The following is a 20,428-nucleotide window of genomic DNA, read 5'->3' on the forward strand; positions in this document are numbered from 1 at the left end:
AAGGAAGTCCACTACATCACCATGTGTACTGCACGTTTTCCATTTTGCGTTGCAAAAAATGATTTTGCCTCCAAACGCTGACAGAGAAAACCAAAGTACAGTTTTCATTCTATTGCTCAGTTTATTGCTAAAACTAGTTGTGAGAAAATACAAAACAAATTGACAACATGGAGCAGATTCATAATCAGACATGGTGATGTAAAGTACCAGATCACAGGTGTAGCTTTTATTTTAGAAAACACTTCTCAGAGGAAGGAGTGAGCTAAGAGGCAAAAATTGGATGACAAAAAAAAAAAAGAAGCTGGCAAAAAGACATTCAAATGTAAATCACTTTTTTCCCAGTTTCAGTCATGTTGGACAATCATGGATTAGCGGGCTAGCCTGGCATGACTTGACTATACTTTCTCAGTTTATTGTTGTCTGCTGTATATTAGCTTCCTCTTCACAAAAAAAGTGATTCTTTGGCTCCGCCCTCTGAGATTTAACTCTCTGATCATTTTTCTAAACATCATACAAAGGTGGTGAACATGTAAATCTGACTCCATGTCAGTATCTATGTGGGTGATTTCATTGTAGATGCACTTGTTGGGTCTTTTCAGTGTCTTTTTGAGTTGATCTTTCTCTTCAGTAGAAGCTACACACCTGCACAAAGTCATGTGACCACAGAACCCCTCGTTTGATATTGATGTTGTTCACACACAGTGGCGCCTCGTGCCTGAAAGATAAGCACACATTCATTTAAATATTATACTACTTAACAGGAAAATAAAACAAACTAATAAGACAAACTTGGGCAAAACAGCTTCAGACTAAAAGTATATTTTAATTTTTTTTTAATTTTTTTTTAACCACATGGGTTTTTCACTGGGTTTGGCTTCCTTAAAGCACATGATACTGATACCTCTTACGAGGCAAAAACACGACACTCACACAATCCTTCTAGTGGCCGGGTATGTGTATTACACGCTTTGCTGTGACACATGCTTGAAAATACATTGTACGCTGGTGGAAAACTGGGAAATCTGGGATTTCTGTGAATTCATATGTAACTTCAAAGCGCTCATTACCCCACGATTACAACACTTACATTTACCAACTGTAGAGTAATATATATGGTTTAAATAAGCTACTACTCAGTGGTTGACTTAATCTTCTCCTGGAAAAACTGCCAGTAAAAGGTTAAATTCATTGGTTACCATATTCATTGTAAAACCTTGTGCTACAAATCTAAAAACATGAGCTAGCCTTCCTGCCATAACCCAACCAATATGAAACTCTTGACACGCATTTGAATATTGTTATTTGACTGTTGAAATGTATGACATAGTGTTTATTTACATTATTTACAGTTAAATTTTTTGAAGGGGGTATCTTGAGTTTAGTTTTCAGGAGACACATTTCACAGTTGTCAAACTTGTCAATGCACTAATTATGTAATGTCAACACTGTTTGTAAATGACCTCAACCATACAATTCAGATAAGGCTCTTTATACTTATTTGTAGCATATAAAACAATAGTGGTTAACTATTATCAGCTGATGAAGCTACTTCTGCAGCTACATTTGCTTCAGTTTGTCACTCAGGAAAGAAGTGAAACAGAAGCTGTGTGTTAAATCTTTTAGCAAATGTATGAGTGTTTGTAACACGCTGAGCATAACGGGGGACAGGAGAGAAGTTAATTATGCTGCAAGTTAGGTTTGACATTTTTCTGTGGACATTTAAACAATATTTTTTGCCTGCTGTTAATCTTGCTAGTGATTGAAATCCATCGATACTATTGGTGCAGAGAATCCTGTTGTCCCTCATGAAGAAGCAAACTCTGAACTTTTTGATCATGAAAACACAGTTTTTACTGAAATAGCACTCAAATAATTTTTCTAAGTTACATGTATTTCAGTCAGCAATGCAGACAAGAACCCAAATGACAAACTTTCTGATCTGTTGCCTGTATGTTTCACTTTTTTGTGTGTTACCTTAACAGAAACAGAAACCTGGAAGCTGTTTGGCCTGAATCTGCAAATAGCTTTTACAGTGCTCAGAGAAGTAAACTCTACGAGGAGGAGCTTGAACAGAGCAGTGTGTGTGTTTATGTTTTATCCACATTAGACTGTACGTGCCTGAGAGAGGGAAACTCGGAGACACAGACAGACTTGACGTGGATTTCTCCCTGTCTGTAGAAGCGGGCTCCTGTGTTTGTCATCCAGATGGAGTCGATCTCACACAGAGCCACAGGGTGAGCCAACACTGTCCTGTACACGGTCATATCCGTCTGACTGCAATATACACAGTGAAAAAAAAGTTGTCATAAGAACTGATGACAAGCCAGACGCTTTCAGATAATCAACATTCATCAAAGTGGACAGTTATTACTCAGCTGTGTTTGTTACCTATGATGAATAGAACTACTACAGACTGGTATGCTTTCACTCTTTTCGAGTCAACAAGCTGTATTGTTGGCTTTATTTTTAGTCTTTCAATTTCAGAATCCTTATCAAGATAGAAGTTAGAACATAGAGGATTCACTCTTCCTTTGAAGTAAAAAACAAAAACAAATGAGAGAATCTCACTGAAATCAGTGAACCTGTCCTCTTGAAATAGAAACTGCCCATTCACTTTTTCTGAGAAAACAAATACACACAAGGAAACTGCTGACAAGCTCAGGGGTGAGGTCGCGGCATTAGAGTTATGTAACCAGAACTAAATTATAGGAAAAAAAATGCTGTCAATTATTTTTCCTCTTCTTATGCTTCTGGTTTGATATGAGAGTTTAAATGTTGCTTTAAGTAAAGGGAGGGATCCACAATACCAAGAACTGAGCAAAAGGGAGGCCTTAACCCAGGGGTCTCCAACCCATATCTCGTGAACTACCAGTAGCCTGCGACCTGGTTCTGAGTAGATCGCGGAAGGTTCAAACAACATACAGTGTTTCCCACACACTGTTTGAGAGAACAATGCTATCAACACGATTGATTAACGATTACACAATCTCCCCTCTCTCCCTTCACCTGTGTCTGAGGTTGAGGAGTGAGACACACAGAGATCAGAGGACAGAAGTGTAGCAGAGACTCTCACACTGAACTGGAAACAAACAGCTGCTCATAAATTAGGTAAATAACATAAATACAATATTTTCGGCTGGATCACAACAGTGGGACCAGAGCTATAAAGTGAGCATCTGTCACTGAGTGAGAGACCAAAGTTACACTGCAGGCAATCTGAACATCACAACTATCCTAGGTGTATATTAGGTTTTGACCATTTGGCAACATAAAGAAATGCATATAGAAAAAAAACATCCACATGCTTCTGAATTTAAGCGGTTGTGATACAAAATGTGAGTGTTGAGTACCAATTCATCTGATTTGGGTGGAGCTCAGCTATGTGAATAAATGTTACTAAACATGAGTAGCTCTCGGACACTTTCATTTTGTCAAGGTAGCTTTCAGACAAAAAAAGGTTGGAGATCCCTGCTCTAACCAGTATTAGCATGGTGCACCCAACAAAGTGCTCAGTGAGTGTTCAAACTCTATTCCGTATGCAGACTCTTTAAAAAACGAATTTGGACCAGAGGGTAATGTTCAAATTTGTTTTCCATTTTATACCACGTTGTACTAAATTCAATACATCACAACCTCACACATAAGCTGAACGCTTCGTATACATGAACATTAAAAAGTGAGTTCAGTGAGATGCTTTAAAAAAGCCTCAGAGACGTGGTACCTACAGCCTGAGCCTCTGCTCCGTTCCCAGGTTCTCAGTTATCAGTGTCACCTCCACCTCGGCGCTCTTATCCAGAGTAGAAACTTCCAGCTCCAGCAGGATGTGATGAGCTGAGCAGAAGAACATCAACACAGCAGGAAAGGCATTTTCAGGTACTACATACATATGTGAGAAGCGTTATTTCACCATATAGAAAACTAATTCCTGTCAGTGTTTTTGAGAACACACCGCACAATAGTTGCAGGGAGACCGACAGTCTTTAATTTTGTATGAAAAACCTTTTTAAATTTTTTAATCAAGTGTTGAATATGAATCTTGAATGATCCCTCAGTATTTATATGACTCAGCCAGAATGACATGGGTCCATTCAAGGTTTTAATGGCAGGATAGTAAGAGTCACTAGTAAAGGTGGGGAAGTGTTGATTAGGAAGAATAATGTTATTTATACGTAATGTAAACAACAGTGGACCAAGAATAGACCCCTGTGGCATCCCGTTTCTGATGGTCAGATGGGCTGAGTGAATAATATCAGCAGCAACATTTCTCTCTGTGAGGTAAGAGTGAGCAAGTGTGGCACAATCTAAACCTATAAAATATATTTTTTTCAAATCTTTAAGAAAAGAAAAAGCCAACAGTTGTCGCAGAAACACACTCCAACACTCACCACAAAAAGGTGGCGTAGACGATGTGAGGAGGAAGAGTTTCTGCTCTTTGGGAATCTGAGACATAGTTATCCCACTGTTTTCTGATAAACCTGAAACACACACACACAGACACATTGATTGAGAGTCACACTACACGCCTCCTGTACATACATCACAGATCAAAAGTCACATGTACATGAACTGTCACGTGTGCGTTGGAGAATGGAGAGTTGAAATGTTAAGAAGCTGCCGTGTGACAAGAGCAGACCTGCTGCTTGAGTGTGGCCTGATTCCATATCTGCAGGTGATACTGGAACTAAACAGAGATCCAAACAAGCTTGTTTATACTTTTTTATTCTTTCTTGGGTTTGGTGTTCATCATTCTGTTTGTCTCTCATTATTCTAATAGAAACATCTATAACTGTGACTGCAGATTATGTGTCTTTCATTTGTGAATGATACAGAAAAATAATTAATTTATTGCATTGAAGTTTCAGTTTTAAATAATTTTGATACAGTCTGCTGTCTATGTTGTCACTGGTTGGAGTTAAAGGAACATTTTCCTATTTTTTTTTTTTTTGGCACTTTAGATGTTTACAATCTTATCCACCACACAACATCATCAGTCTCAAATTCACTCTGCAGCAGGATGGTGTGGCCCCCGCATAACCCTGATCTCAACATCAGGGAGTCACTCTGGGATTACATGAAGCATTAAAACAGAGACAGCCTGAAATCACAACAAAATTATGTGCAAGTTAACCATGGAGAACTAGTGCTGATTTTTTTTTTGTTTACTGTATTTTGTATGAAGTTCATTGGTAAATAAATATATTCATAGCATTATCTTTGGAAAGCCTCCCCCACTTTACTTTTAGTTTCCAAACCTTTTGCGGAGTTCTGCATATCCTACATAAACCTTTCTGGCTTATAGAAGTTGTCCTAGCTGATAGCAAGACAGAAATAATCAATAGTTAATAGTTACTATTATTTCTTTTTTCCTTTTTTTTAATGTGTATTGTCATAATACACATAAAAAAAGTAAAAAAGCAAATTTTGTCAGGGCTACAAATTAATCTGTTTATTTTCTTCTTAACTGTGCTTCTTTACTTTTTTCTTTGCATGAAGCCTAACATGTTTGTACAGCACTGCATATTGTACAGGATACCATTTACTGATAAGCATCTTCAGATATGACTGACAGTTCTGACAATGCTTGTAAGTACAGAGTGTCATAAAAAATAATGTACAGTTTATTTTCACATATTTATTCTCACTTGTATTTCCAGATTAGGCCCAATTTATTTTTTTTATTTTTTTTATTGTCCATTAATTACTGCTCATATCCTTGTGTGTTGTTTTATGGCTTATTTTGTTTTTAATAGCTTATTTGTTTATCTGATCGTCAATCTGATTTGTTTTAATTTTGTTTAATGCTGTGCAGCACTTTGGTCAACTTTTGTTGTGTTTAATTGAACTGTAGCCTATAAATAAACTTATTTGACTTGTTGACTTTTTATAAAATCAAAATTGTGGTTTTTAAAATATCATCAAATTAAACTGAGAATGAAAAATGTAAAATCCCTGAATTGAAAACATAAATTCATACATTTATTAAAATTCAGACACATAATGAGATGTGATGATCATTTTAGAAGCGCTTCAGGGAGTCAGATTAAAAATAGTTACAGTAAATGTATGGTATTATTAGAATAAAATGTATTTGTTGCAATAGCAGCAATAGAACCAGTGACAGTACTATTATCAGCGCATTACTGACAGCAGCAGAAATGAGACAGCACTACTAGTCACTAATATCAGAGTCAGGCCTTTTAATAACACTTCTGCCCAAAATAGTCACTCACAGTCTTTATGATTCATAAAATCGATAACAATGCAAACCATAGCTACTGCAGCTGTACTCCCAGGTGTTTTATTACCTATCACTGGACATGTCCCTTTGAAGACGCCACAGTCCACACACTGTCCCTTCAGGAAGTCCTCATAGGTCGAGCACGGGATTCCCATTAACGGGCAGGAGCTGTTCAGCGCGCTCATGTAGACGTGCAGGGCCCTCATGTGGTCACATATCACATAACCGTACACTGGAAAGTACACAAGAACTGACAAAACACAGAAACACTAAGGGGCCCAGATGTCTGAAGGCTGTCAATTTCAAAAGTGTAGTAATCTAAAAATCTATCCAGATGGAGGGAAATCTATTGATGAAGAATTTACATTTCACTCATAACTTCGTGATGAAAAACGAAGGACACTACAGCCAAAAGTACAAACACAGCTGCTCTCTTGCTGTTAGATCTCACTTATTTAGGTGTTAATGCAGGACTTACTTGAGGCAAACCTGGAGCGGCCACATCCAGTCTGGTCCTTCCCTCCATTCAGAAAGAAGTCCACGTGACCGACAGGGATGGAGATGCCGAAATCTGATGCGGAAGAGAACCTCATTAATACTCTACATAACATTTTGTTAGTGGTGCTTTGAATGTGATGGTTAGTAGAAATACAAGTTAAGGCCTGAAAAACAAGTTACATTTTACATGGCTCCTCTCCAACCATATGTATGAACCATATGTAATAGCACCCCTGACAGCCTGGTTAGCTATCTTTGAAGACTACACCTCAGTGTGGTTCATTATATCCATAAGAAAAGAGCCCCCAAGAATTTCAACAATCCCCTTTCATAGGGTTGGGGGAACTCAGAGACTGTGTTGATTTGCTGAGTTTTAATACCAACGTGGGCAGTTGTTCTTTAATTATCTAGCACAAGAAACTGGAGCAAACTGGATAATTTACATTATTGGAAGAGTAAACTCATTGTCTCAGCATATTTGTGTGTAATTCTCATGCAGAGCCACCCAAAGTATGTTAACGACAGAGGGGAATTTCTCTTTTTGGTGCATAGGCTCCTCCAACATCTAGATCCTGCGGGACTCCTGCAGACATTTGGGACGTGGCTCTATGAAGCAGCATCTCCTCATCAGAGTCTGGACACCTGAATTCATTACTCAGACTGTCATTTCAATATACTGTTATCTACTACTATGATCTCTCCTTTATGGAATTAAAATTTATAGAATTGATTAGTATTTGCTCATTAGATCAGTTATATGTTATTAAAAGGACAAACATTGGGTGTCCAAGTTGTAAGAAATATATTTCGGGTTGGTTCTGTCAGTATAGAACAGTTCAGTACTGCAGTAAACAGAATGCATAGATCAAAAAATAATCAAATAGAAACAAATAGACAATTTAAACTCTTTAATTTTCTGTTAGTTTCTCACCAAAGTAAGAAGAAAAAGGTAAGTTGTCAGTTATCAGCCTGCCTGACACATTGCTCATCATTATCTGTTTAACACAGTGACTTTCATCAGGAACTATCATATATAATTATAGTGTTTGTGTCTTTTCACACATAATATGACTGTTATTGATAGACATGTAATTGTTCTACTCTACTTGGTGACCGTACTGATGGAAAACAGCTTTAATCAAATAACCAAAGTAAGAAATACATTGGTGAAGAAATGAACACAGTCTGGTTGGGAAAAGATTTTGTTCAGGTTAACATTTAAACTTTACTTTTCAAATTTTTTTTTTAAATTAATTTGGATATGATGGAAGTGGATATAAAGGTGAAATCACTCTTCTTGGAATTTTCTTGTTGTGAGGTGACATTGTGGAGTTGTTTTGAGGCAAAACTCAAAAATGCTATGAATGGATTTTCCTATTTTTTTTATTAAAGAAATTAGACCTGTATTTTTTCTATTCAACCTTTATTGTAAATATATTTACAGCATGAAACAATAGGTGACCAACAATACAAATGAAAAAAGAAAAATGCATTCTTATTGATTCAATGCAATTATTCATGCAGTTTTGGCATTAAGAAGGCTCTTTTGTCTGCTATCGGCCTCCTGTTCCTACTTGCCAGGTTATAAAATATACTGTATGTCACTTCTTAATGCACTACAGAGATAAAGTGCTGCACAGATCATATGGAATTTATATGATTATATTTTTTAAAAATAAATACAATCAATTCAGTTATATTGCTCAACTAAATATATCATTTTGGTTCTGAAAATATGAAGTGAATGTACTTTTGAGGTTGAAATATATTTTAAGGTTAACACTGTCAATACAAGCCTTTGAATTACCTGCAGTGGTCACTGACTCCTCCTCTTTCTGTCTCCATCAGTTTTCAGTCATGTCACGACAAAGTGATTGTTTTCAGTTGATGGAGTACTATGACGATGAAGGATTTCAGATTTTATACAAGGAGAACCTACTCAGGTAGGCTGTAGTGTATTTGTGGCACATGCGGGTTATTGAGTGCATTTACTCAAGTACTTTCCACATTATAACTTGCTGGGAATTGTTTCACTTGTGTTGGTGGAGAGCTTTTTGAACCGTTTTGTTATGTAATGATTATTTTTTATAAAAGATGAATCTGCCGATTATTTTCACTGTTAATTGATTGATTTCTTGGTTTGTAAAATTTCAGACAATACTGAGAAATGCTCTTACAAGTGCTCCAACCAATGAAGATAAAAAGCCTGGCAGTTTACCAAGAGTGTGAATCAGTTCAGCCTGACTGATCCTGTCTGAACCTTGAACTCACACATATCTATCAGCCCACCAAGCCGGCAAAAATGGAGCCGGGAGCTGAGATGTGGAAAATTATTTTTGATCGCGCATTTTATGGTTGATGTTTAAAATACCCCAAAATTCTATCAAATTAGGGAAAAAATTGGCATGTCTTGGAACAACCAGAGAGAAGTCCTTACATGATAAGTCATAGTTTACAGATATTTGAAGTTTACATTTTTTCACAGTTCTGTGCTGCAAGTTTCTTGAGGCTGATTGGCTCATTGGTCATCAGAGAGAAAATCCTCCCTACAAAGGCATTTGAGCCGTGCACATGGAGGACAAATGAAACAATCTTGAGCATGTTGATCAAGTTAGCTTCCACTGCATGTCCCATGGAGGGTCTGTGGCTGCTCTGAACTGTTAACATGTGTGCCAAAATGAATACCAAGTTCCGTTACAGCCAAACACTTTCCACTCATTTATTACATACTTAGAGTGTCCCTGGCTTTTTGGTTCCACCACAGCATCCATTAATAACACCATAATTTGTTAGCCTAGCTGATCTGTTGGTCTTTCTCACATGGGGGTAAACATATGCTTTCTGAGACCTCTACTGTAGACAACAACACTTTTAGCAACCTCATCCATCAACATGGTGGTAATGAAAGAAATGAGCATCATAGTAAGTTAAAGTGGTCTTACAGTCGGAGTCAGTGTGGATGGCGTCGACAAACTGAGCGTCAGAGGGGTCCAGCCGGTCGAAGATGTCAGCTCCTTTAAACATGGGTCCAGCTGGGTCAAGGCCTGTATAACAAGGAGGAATACTCGGTTTGAATAGTAAAAATCTTTGGAATAATTCAGGGGATTTCTTCCCCCTTAAGACTTTGACAATGAAGGAGCTAAATCTTCATGAAACTTGAGTTGTGGCCACTGTAAAGAAGTAAGCATTGGTGAATTGTATAATGCTTTTATATTTTGAAAAGTTACAGAATTGTTTCCCCATGACATGGGAACTTCCCAAGAATTTCTATTTAAGGAGCCTGGTAACCAATTTTGGTTTCATGGTCACAGGCTGTGAACTATATAGAGTCTCTCTGTGCCTGTAAGGTTTGACAGGACTGAACTTTGTTTTGTGAGAATGAAAACCTATTTTTTCAGAAAGCAGCGACACATGAAAGAGGAAAAAAAAATAAAAAAAATAAAAGAAATTACTCATGGTGAATTTGGTTGGGTTTACTCTTTGAATACAGTCTTTCTGGTTCAGTCAGACACCACAGGGATACAAAATTTCCCCCAATTAATGACCTAATCTTCCTCATTGTAGTCATATTTTTATGCCTCTACTCCAGAAACAGACATGGCTGAAAACATTATGATTTTGGCATGTGAACTTGATATATCTCAGGAACGCCTTAAGATAACATAACATTTGGCACAAATGTTGACTTGGACTCAAGAATGTACTGGACAGATGTTGTTGGTCAAAGGTCACTGAGACCTCACATCTGTCCCATCATTGTAAATGCAATATCTGGGGAACTCTTTGAGGAAATTTCTTTGAATGTGGCACAGTTGGACTCATAGATACACTTTGGCGGCCATAAGTCATTTATACTTCATGCCCATCCCATTGCCCCATAATGCAACTCGAGAACATAAGGGGGAGATTGTACCACATCTTGCTTTAGTCCGAGAATGAGCTTGGTTGTCCACCTTGGAAACTGTCTTCTGTGTGGTCAGGTTGCAGATGGGTGTGAAGCATTAATGTTTCAGAATATGAAACTTCTTTGCAGCAATATCTATCGGCTACACCCTTTATGACCACGAGTGAAATCTACAAGTACTTTAAGAGAGTGTTTAGTTCAGTGATTGTTTTTGAAAACTCTTCAAATAATCAATAATTATTTTCCAAATTTATTCCTGCTCTTTCAGTCAGCATCTGTGAAGCCTCTTCAAACCAACACAAGCCTCCCCACTCAGGCAAGAGGACCTGGTATAAACAAGTGAACAGTGGGTGCATTGTGTTGGTTCTGTGGGATGAGGGGACTGAGCCTCTCCCTACTGCTTCAGACAGCCTCTTATCAAAGTGCTGTTGTCCTTTGAAGAACCCTGCTAATATTCCAAGGTCACATAGGGTCTCTTTGACAGATGTCTGAGCTGTGGAGACCTTCATTGTCTGGACGGTTGTTGTTCTGTTTCCGTAGACGTAGCAGCAGGATATTGGCACCTGGCATTTTCCAGGTTTTCCAGGTGTTGTAGAAGTTCTCCCTTATGATTTGGTTGTGTATCTAGTAAGGGAGGATTATTTTTTAAACTGAGGTGGGCGCAGGTGGAGCAGGACTGAGATCCGGTCAGTAACATTTTCAAATTATTCTTTTCTGCAATCAGTTCTGTAGTGTTTCCAATTAAACTTACATAAATAAAATGGAGGTATTCTGGACTCACCTGTGATTCTTCCAATCTTCCCCTCGAACAAAGTCCCCACAAAGCCAGCAACATGCGCCCCTAGACTGACCCCGATGAAGTGGAAGGACTCTAGTTTGCATCCATGTTCCTGTAGGAATAGACAGGTCAAAAACATTGGTCAATTTTATTTTCACCTGATGCACCTTCTGTAGAGTGTCTACAGCTGCAGTAGCACTAGGTGACTTGTCTCGGACAAAAATTAACTGTTGACCCCTTTAGATCTTTTTCACAGGAGACATTTTAACGTGTCACACTAAAAAAAAAGCACGAGTGTGAATAATAAAATAGTGGAATTCCATTCATTTGTTTAAGTTTCAGGGTCCAGGGGCCCAAGTAGGTTCAACATACTCAAGAAATCATTCTGTTATCTGGCTTTACTAAACCAAACAAAACAATAAGTAGTCATACAGCGGTTATTAATGCTCTAAGTTAACCCAGGGCTTCCCAATCTAGCTATCAGCCTGTTCACATAAAAGAGGCGGGGTTTGTAGTATATGACCAATTACAAATGTGTCTCAGTTAAATTTGATTGGTTGATGATAGTTCAGGTTGTTCTAGAGGGATACAAGCTTGTCAATTCCCTGCACTTAAAAAAAAAAAAAAAAAAAAAAAAAAAAAAAATCCTCTTATTTATTTAGTATTTTTAAAATATTATACTACACTAATTTCTAAAGCTCATGTTTTATGAACAAATTCATTATTGTGTTCAATAATTTTGGTTTCTAATTGTAATAGATTGTCAATGACTTTATACTGTAATCCAACATTAATTTGCTGATTTCTTTTAGCAGTAAAACAGAGGAAGATTCTGCAACTAAAAGTGAATTCATAAAGTTTCTCTCACCTGTAGTTGGTTTATGAGGACAGAGATCTGCACAGCCACCTCCTTGTAATTCTCCACCACTAGGTTGTAGGCGAAGGAGGCGCCGTAGACCCAGTCCACCACCACCACGTTCACATCCTGAGCCCTGAGCAGGGCCTGAGCTAACTCTTTTACCCAGGACGGCTTGCTCCCCAGAGCCCTGTGTGGGTATGATGGCATGGGGCGGGATAGTGAATAGTGAGGTTATATGAAATATTTCAAGTCAGTTTGCAGAACAGTCAATTAAGTCTGGAAAAACTAAACAAGACAACGCTGGTGCCCTTAAATATTAAGCTTAAAAACTATCTTACAGGGGGCTCAGGATGCCTGCAAAAAAGCTGAACAGAATTTATTTCTAATGTTTTTTAACTTGATTTTTCTGTTATCTGTTTAAATTTAAAAGGGTTGAAATCAATTTTAAACCAAAAACATAAAGCCTAACATAGGAAACATTGCATATGCCGAGTGTTTATAGAATAAAAACTGAGAACTGAGAACGCAGATCTAAAAGATGTGTAAACAACACTGCACCCTTTACTAAAAGCTATAATTAAAAGGACACAGCTTTCTGTTTGAGCAGACTCCCCAGAAATTAATCATTTCAGTCAGTTTTGATTTTGGTAAGCATGTTAAAAAGCCTAAAACCATATCAAGCCAATGACATTAAATATTTATGATTAAATAGACAGCATTTAAACTTCAAGTGTGTATGTTTTTTCAACTGAAGTTTAATTGTTGTCATGTTCAGAAACTGACTTAGAAAACTGGTTCCTTGCCTGTAGCCGTGAATGATGACCTTTGTAGGACGGGAGACGTTGAAGTAGGAGGCCGGCCTGGTTAGAGACTCCTGATTGAACTTGTGTGCGCAGTCCATGTTGTTCCTTGTCAACAACAAGTACAGGACCTGCAGTTTGACTCCCAGCTGCCGGTACTCTGCCCAAGTGGTGTTGTTAAGTTCGGTGCACTGATCATCTTCCTGCGTCTCGTCTAAACCTGGTGGGCGTAGAAGGACATAATGTCATATCGACCAGGTCAGATAGTTGTGTTAGCTAAATCCAGTATCACACCAGAGTCTGTAATACACCTCAATCAGTCCACGAGAGGTTACTGTGTCAGTGTCACATTTCACTTCGCCTAGGCGTGACGAATGTGTTTTGGAAAAACATCATGGTTTGGGTTAAATTGTCAGGATTCCTGTCTGCTCCTACTGTCTGCTCCTCTGTTTTGTCCCCAATCACCTCTCCTCATGTTTTCTGTCATTCCCCTGTCTGTTTGTTATTGTGTCCCCATGTGTTCTGTGTCCTCCTCTCCCCGCCTCCTGTCACCTCCTGTGGCCACACCCCTCACCAGTCTCAGCAGCTGCTACCACTCTCCCCAATCACCACCTGCAGGTGGCTGATTCCACTGATCACCTCACCAGACTATATCTGCCCTGCCCCTGCAGTCATCGGGTCTCGGTCCATACTGCTAGTTCCGGCTAGTTCCTGCTAGATTCTGCTAGATTCTGCCAGATTCGGCCAGTCACCCGTCTGTCACCCCTCCGTGTCCGTCCAGCGGTCCTGCCGGCTTTGGTGTGATACTGGGCTGGTTACCCTCATGCATCATTAATATGCACTCGCATGATGAAGTCATGCAATATATCAGGGAATAAAAGCTCTCAAGTTGTGTACTTAACACCGTGGTGATTGGCACAGCAAAATGTTACAGAAAGGAATAATTTGTGAAATCCTTTTTGCTTTATCACAACACATTTAGATGACAAATTTACAAATTACAACAAATAACTAAAGCAAAAATACTTTTTGATTTTGTTGAAACTATATGCTCATTTTGAATTTGATGCCAGCAACAAATTCTCCAAATTGGGACAGAGGAATGTTTACCGCTGTATTGCATCACCTCTTCTTTTAACAAAACTCTATAAACATCTGGGAACTGAGGAGACCAATCGCTGGAGTTTTGAAAGTGAAATGTTGTCCCATTCTTGCCTGATATTGGATTTCAGCTGTTTTGTTGTATTTTTTGTTCCATGATGTGCCAAATGTTTTCAATGGGTGACAGGTCTGGACTGCAGGCAGGCCAGTTTAGCACCCAGAATCTTATACTACGTAGCCATGCATGTTGTAATACCTGCAGAACATGGTTTAGCATTGTTTTGCTGAAATGAGGATGGCGTTCCTCTGTATTTATCATTCAGCATTAATTGGTACCTTTCCAGATATGCAAGCTACCCTAATGCACCTGCATGGTAGAGTTTGAACCTGTATTTGTGGATGCAGCAAAAATTTGTGTTCCGAGACAATCATTTTCAGAAGTGTTCCTGAGCCCATGGAGTGATTTCCACTACAAAATTGTGTCCGTTTTTAATGCAATGCCGCCTGAGGGCCTGTAGATCACGGCCATGCACTGTTGGTTTTCATCCTTTTCCCTTGCGTACAGAGATTTCTCCAGATTCTCTTAATCTTGCCCTCAATATGTTGTCTTTGGTCTATTTTTAATTAAATATGGGTTTATTTGATTTGCAAATAATCACATTCTTATTTTATTTACAATTTACACAGCAGTTGTAATATAGTATTCAAACATAGCCGTGAAGACAAGAAAAATATGATGGTCTTTATTTCAATTTATTCATCAGTATTTAATTCAGCATTTAACTTTGTATTTTTCTATATTTGCAGTGCAAAGGTCATCCATTTATACAGTCAACATTTATTTTATTATATTTTATTCATCATTGCAATGCAGTTAATTAAGACTGCATTATTAAAATGCAGTGTTAAGTAACACTAGTATTGTGTTATAGCTCAGCTCAATAGCTCAGTCCGTTTTTCTGTTCAACTCAAGCATCTTTGCAAACATATAAGGAACAATTGCATGAAAAATAGCGATGTGATTCATCAGAACAAATCTCCTTCATGAGAAGAAAACTTACCCGCCACCAGTGATGTGATGTAGATCGACAAAACACAGAGGAGGATGGTTTTGTACTCCCACGGCATTTCTCTAGTACCAGTGAAGGGAGTGGGGAGAGTAACTGCCAGGGGGTTTTAGTTAGTGCTTAACGGTGCTCAGCTGGTCTGTTTAGCCCCCAGATTGGTGAATGGAGATCAGCTGTTGGCTCGAGTAAATCCTAGCTCTCTGGAAAAAACATTCAGCCTTCAACGGGGAAACAGCAGGCTTGAAGCAATGCAGGAATCCATATAAAACAGTCCAAAAACCAAAGACCCTGCTGGGTTCACTGCATTTCTTTTCTTGTAAAACTCCACCTTAAGCCTGAACGTATCCACAACAGACTTCTCCCTGTGTTCTCCTGTTTACTCAATCATCACATTCATCAGTGGGTGATCTTTCTTTTTTTCTTCCAGACTGGGTTAGTGCTACACCAACAAGTGGTTGGAGGTCTTTGCCTGGTGATGAATCCATGACCTCATTTGTTTACAATGGCTGTTTGTTTAAAACGCTGGACTCTGGCCTGGCTGCCTGCTGGTTGGTGTGTGAGTGAGCTTAACTGTTTTGTGGGTGTGCTTTAGAGAGAGAGAGTAGCAAAAGTAAGGAGAAGTAACCCTGGGAAATCAGTAAATCAATAAATATTGATTGTTCCACTGTGAATGCTCTTTTACATAATCAATGCCCTTTGTAAATATACTGTAAAATAATAGAGTCTTTAATTTTGTTCCATCCCAGGCTATTCAGAGGACATTGCAAGGGTTGACAGTCATTTCCTGGACACCTAAACCAAGTCTTTAAATGGAAAGATTTACATCATGAGGACATGCGTTTTGTCCCCACAAAGTGAGTAATACTTGCACGTGCGCACACACATGTTTGCGAGGACACTCATTGATATAATGCATTCTCCAGCCCAAACTTTAACCATCACAACTAAACCCATCCTGTTACCCAAACCTTTACCTAAACCTAATTCTAGCCTGAACCCTAAAACTATTTTTAACTCTCAAACTGTCATTTAAAGTTGTGACGACCAACATAAATGTCCTCAAAATACATAAATGTCCCCATAACAGTGGTTTTGAACCACTATTGGAACACATAAACGTATAAAGACACACACAAACACACAAAGGTAATCCTGTGAAAACAGGTCAAGCATATTTCTTGCAGTTGGCAATCATTTGGTGTTAACATGATTCAGAGCTTAATTATAATTAACACTTTGGTTGAAAATAAGTGAAAACTATTATGACAAACAATGGTAACTTTAACCCCACACATATCCACTTAACTTTGGGGACAATGAAGTTGCAATATAAGTTGATGAGCTGACAGTAAAGGAACATATAAAGAAAGTAACAATGAAAACACACATAATCAACAATAATGTTTTCCCTATGAACTTTATTAGTATACACAACACATTGCTCTACAGTACAGAAACAACCTTTGGTACAAAATTATTTTAGGCATTTAGCATGTCCTAACCTCTTCACACTCATATGGGGAAGTTATTTAAGATAACTGCCCATCTTAAATGGTTTCTAATGAGGTTGTGTGTAATTATATGCAAAATGTACAGGCGAAACTAAAGTGAATGCAGCCGTGCGGTCATGATCACCATGTTTTTGAATGACTCATGCAAGCTTTATTAACTGCCTGAATCCTGTTTTATTAATGAATAAAAACACAAGGCCAAAAGCACATACAGAAACCTACTCATTGTACAGTTTTTCTACTTTTTGCTAAAATATTTCTTGGATTATTTAGACCATATTTTTTCCCTCTCCGTCGGCAACTGTGAGGCGAGCCATTCCATGGTGCGTTTACGTGCTTCCTCCCAGCTGTATCTGGGGATGTATCCCAGATCGCTCTTGGCTTTCTGATAGGAGAAGCTGAACGGCGTGTTCAACATGGTGAGGAGCTGGCGGTTCAGCGGCGGGACGATGTGTATGAAAGGCCGGACAATCATGCACAGTGTCTCCATCAAGAAACAGAATATGTAGAAGACTCGGAGCGGCACCATGGTTTTCTCTTGGATGTCGAAGCCAAGAGAAGACATGATGACATGGTTGAAGTCTGAATAACTCACGTGTGGTGTGTCATCAGAAATGAAGTAAAACTTTCCTCCAATGGCGTTTCTTTTTTGGGGATCTGTGAGGCTGCGGGCTGCTTGGAGGTGACCAACGGCCACGTTGCCCACATATACGGGATTAACTAGGGCCTCAGGTCGAGACATACGAAACAGAATGTTCCCGTTTCGTATCCCATCACACATGTGGCCCAGCAAGAAGCGGCAGCCCTCCCCGTAGATGTACATCGGTCTGAGGACGCAGGTGGCCAGTCGGCCTCCGTTTTGGAGCACCTCACCGTGAGCCTGCAGGGTTCTCTCCTCAGCCTCCTTTTTGGTCTTACTGTAGTTGAACTTCAGAGAGCTCTCATAAACGGTGTCCTCAGTGCCATTGATTATCGGTTGTCCCCTGGGGTTTGGTCCCATCACTTCGATGGTGCTGGTGTAGATGAAGGACACCACGTTCTCTTGAATACATGCCTCCAGAAGAAGAAGCGTTCCTGCAATGCAAAGATGCTTTTCAGCTAACAATGAATCTCTACTTATGTATGATATCTCAGTGGGGACTGTTTTTAAACTGGGCAGTCATATCATTCATTTATTTATTCATTCATTCAAAGCTGCCTTCAAATTGTGGCTGAAATGTTTCACTTTGTTTTTTAAAACCTGTATGTAGGAAGGGTTAAAGCCATTATGCAAATGTCCATTGTATTGGCAAACTGAATAAAGTTAAAAGTTTACATGTAAGCATTTAAAAAAGTTGAAGTGGCAGATACAAATTTGAATGCTGTTTAAGCTTAACTTGCTCTTAAAATGTCTTAAAATGCTGTCTGTTAACAGGGAAGTTGGGATTTGGGCACTAATAGGAGTCGAGTTGATGAAAGTTATACCGTAGTTATGTCCTTGTAGGAGTTGAAATGTCAGTTGGAGTGTAATTACGGAGAAATGCTATTGTCAGCTGAAGTGTGAGTCGTAATGTGAGCAGTAAGTGGTTTGAAAATTCACATGACGTGCAAGTGGTGAAAGTAGTTCAGGTGTCGGCTGGATGAAGTTAATGTCACTGGAAAAGAGTTGAGGTGACAGCAGTTGATGCATCAATCAATGTAAGTAATGAAGGTAGCTTGAAATATCAGTATAGGACTAAATATTTGTAGGGTGTGAATGGAAATGAAGCATCAGGCAATCAATACAGTTCTATATACTGTAAATAACATGTCTTTTAATGCATAATTATTGGATATTAAAAAAATAAGTTACAATAATTCAGCTAGGCTCCAGTGGATTAAAATTAAAGCCTCACCTTTGACATTGACCCCATAAATCTCACTGTAATCCACTTTGTCAGTAACGTCAATGATGGATGCGAGGTGGAAGACGATTGATGCACCTCGACAGGCTTTCCTCAGGAAATCCGCGTCTCGTATTTCCCCCTCATAAACACTCAGCTTTGTGTCGCCTCTAGAATCTGACACATCAAGAATAAACTCTCAGTCACAAACAAAACACCAGGCAGGGTTATTTGATATGTAAAATAACAAGGCTGACACTCTTTTATTGTGTCTTGTATTTTGAATTATGTGTACTTTTACTGTTACATATTGCCTGTTTTGGCTAGAAAGTATTTAACATTCATTTTAAAACTGAGTGAGTCTAATAGATGTTAACATGGAAATAGTAATAAATAGATAATTAAATACATTAAATTAATTGCTGGTATAACAAAGTGTTTTCCTCAAATGGACAAATGAGTCCAATGTATTCCTGCATTTTTAACATTTTCGTATCATTTCAGAAATTTTCATGTGAGAAAAATAGATGAATAATATATAAATAAACAAGTTTTACCATCCAGACTCTGTATAAATTGGGGCTGAACGTGTTTGTCGAGCAGCCGGATCTCAGCCATTTTCTCTTCCTCCAGCAGCAGCCTCACCAGCCTCTTTCCCAGGAATCCACAGGCTCCCGTCACCACACACACACCACCTCTCAGAGACATCGCAGGTCAATACTCTCTTTTAAAACAAATCCTTGCAAATGGCTCTTTCAATGGCCCTCTTTTCTTCTGGCTTTCTGCCTTTTCAAGAGAAGTGGCTGAAAAAGAGAAAAAAAAAAGAATACAACTCTGTGAGGTCTGTCTGTGGAAGAGTGACAGCTCCTTCTGCCCTTTCAGCCTCAGCACTTCTACTTTTTGTAAGCCCACAAAAGTTACGAGAAAAAACATTATTTGCTCCAAGGCAGTGTGGAAAAAGGGGATGGGCTGTTCTGCTTCATGGAAGAATGAGAAGACTTGTGGAGTTTGATAAAAAGGGGGCTGGTACAATTTACACGGTATGCCAAGGACAGCTGCTGTCGGAAGATGTAACCTCCATCTGTTATTTATTTGTGAAGAGTATTTTGTATGAAGAGTTGGGCAGACTCAGTATGTGATGCAGATGGGTATCAGGCAAGACTTTAGTGTTAAAGGGTTCCTTTTTTAAGTCGCTTTCTTGTAGACACTCGTTTTGGACAAAGGGAAAGCAGGACCCTCAGTTATCAGCTTCCTCTCTTGTGGAAGCAGTCGGATCAGTAGGCAGACAACGTCTCTATCTTCAAGTCTAAATTGAAAACATATCTGTTTGTGAAAGTTTACATTTAGACAAATGCTGAAAGGACCTTGGCCTCTTCGTTCCTCTATCTATCTATCTATCTATCTATCTATCTATCTATCTATCTATCTATCTATCTATCTATCTATCTATCTATCTATCTATCTATCTATCTATCTATCTATCTATCTATCTATCTATCTATCTATCTATCTGTCTGTCTGTCTGTCTGTCTGTCTGTCTGTCTGTCTGTCTGTCTGTCTGTCTGTCTGTCTGTCTATCTAAGTTTGCTTCAGTACAATACTTGAATTAATGAACTTAGTTACATTCCACAAATTGCTGTTATTCTGCTTTTTGTCCATGTATTTTGTGTTTATCACACTGTATTCTAGAACATTACCATAATACTCTTACTTTACTTGACTGTCTCCAATTTTTTCAGCTGCATACATCATTACACTATAATGCTATAACTGTACAGATGAACATTTTACAAAACAAACAAGATCCACA

At 38.6% G+C, this 20,428-nt stretch overlaps 2 protein-coding genes across 3 annotated transcripts; both read right to left on the reverse strand.

The window, feature by feature from the left end:
• Positions 1-101: 101 nt before the first annotated feature.
• On the reverse strand, positions 102-15,699 carry pla1a (phospholipase A1 member A). 2 transcript variants are annotated; one of them, XM_069155059.1, is made up of 11 exons: positions 15,240-15,699; positions 13,081-13,297; positions 12,287-12,464; positions 11,422-11,530; positions 9,679-9,780; positions 6,717-6,809; positions 6,306-6,470; positions 4,386-4,475; positions 3,726-3,831; positions 2,119-2,274; positions 102-715 (listed from the first exon to the last, which is right to left on the reverse strand). In XM_069155059.1, exons 1-11 carry the CDS (start codon positions 15,304-15,306, stop codon positions 625-627), a joined length of 1,374 nt encoding a protein of 457 aa, XP_069011160.1. In that variant the 5' UTR covers positions 15,307-15,699; the 3' UTR covers positions 102-624. The 2 variants fall into 2 exon arrangements, with proteins under 2 accessions (XP_069011160.1, XP_069011159.1); XM_069155058.1 differs by having other exon boundaries at positions 6,306-6,488.
• Positions 15,700-16,654: 955 nt separating this feature from the next.
• Positions 16,655-19,561, reverse strand: hsd3b1 (hydroxy-delta-5-steroid dehydrogenase, 3 beta- and steroid delta-isomerase 1). The gene is made up of 3 exons (XM_069153667.1): positions 19,176-19,561; positions 18,631-18,795; positions 16,655-17,830 (listed from the first exon to the last, which is right to left on the reverse strand). The coding sequence occupies exons 1-3, from the start codon at positions 19,324-19,326 to the stop codon at positions 17,022-17,024; spliced, it is 1,125 nt and encodes a 374-aa protein (XP_069009768.1). The 5' UTR covers positions 19,327-19,561; the 3' UTR covers positions 16,655-17,021.
• Between the last annotated feature and the right edge of the window lie 867 nt (positions 19,562-20,428).

The sequence above is a fragment of the Embiotoca jacksoni genome, unplaced genomic scaffold, assembly GCF_022577435.1.
Source record: "Embiotoca jacksoni isolate LCO1_2020_lvr unplaced genomic scaffold, fEmbJac1.0.p SCAF_2, whole genome shotgun sequence".
Classification (NCBI taxonomy): domain Eukaryota; kingdom Metazoa; phylum Chordata; class Actinopteri; family Embiotocidae; genus Embiotoca; species Embiotoca jacksoni.

Coding starts and splice junctions, on each gene's coding strand:
- hsd3b1 (XM_069153667.1), bottom strand. CDS start 19,326: ATGTCTCTGAGAGGTGGTGTGTGTGTGGTGACGGGAGCCTGTGGATTC. Junction 18,796..19,175: donor ATTTATACAGAGTCTGGATG/GTAAAACTTGTT, acceptor TTGATGTGTCAG/ATTCTAGAGGCGACACAAAG. Junction 17,831..18,630: donor TTATGGGGTCAATGTCAAAG/GTGAGGCTTTAA, acceptor TTTGCATTGCAG/GAACGCTTCTTCTTCTGGAG.
- pla1a (XM_069155058.1), bottom strand. CDS start 15,306: ATGCCGTGGGAGTACAAAACCATCCTCCTCTGTGTTTTGTCGATCTAC. Junction 13,298..15,239: donor CATCACATCACTGGTGGCGG/GTAAGTTTTCTT, acceptor TACGCCCACCAG/GTTTAGACGAGACGCAGGAA. Junction 9,781..11,421: donor GAAGATTGGAAGAATCACAG/GTGAGTCCAGAA, acceptor CTTGTTATACAG/GCCTTGACCCAGCTGGACCC.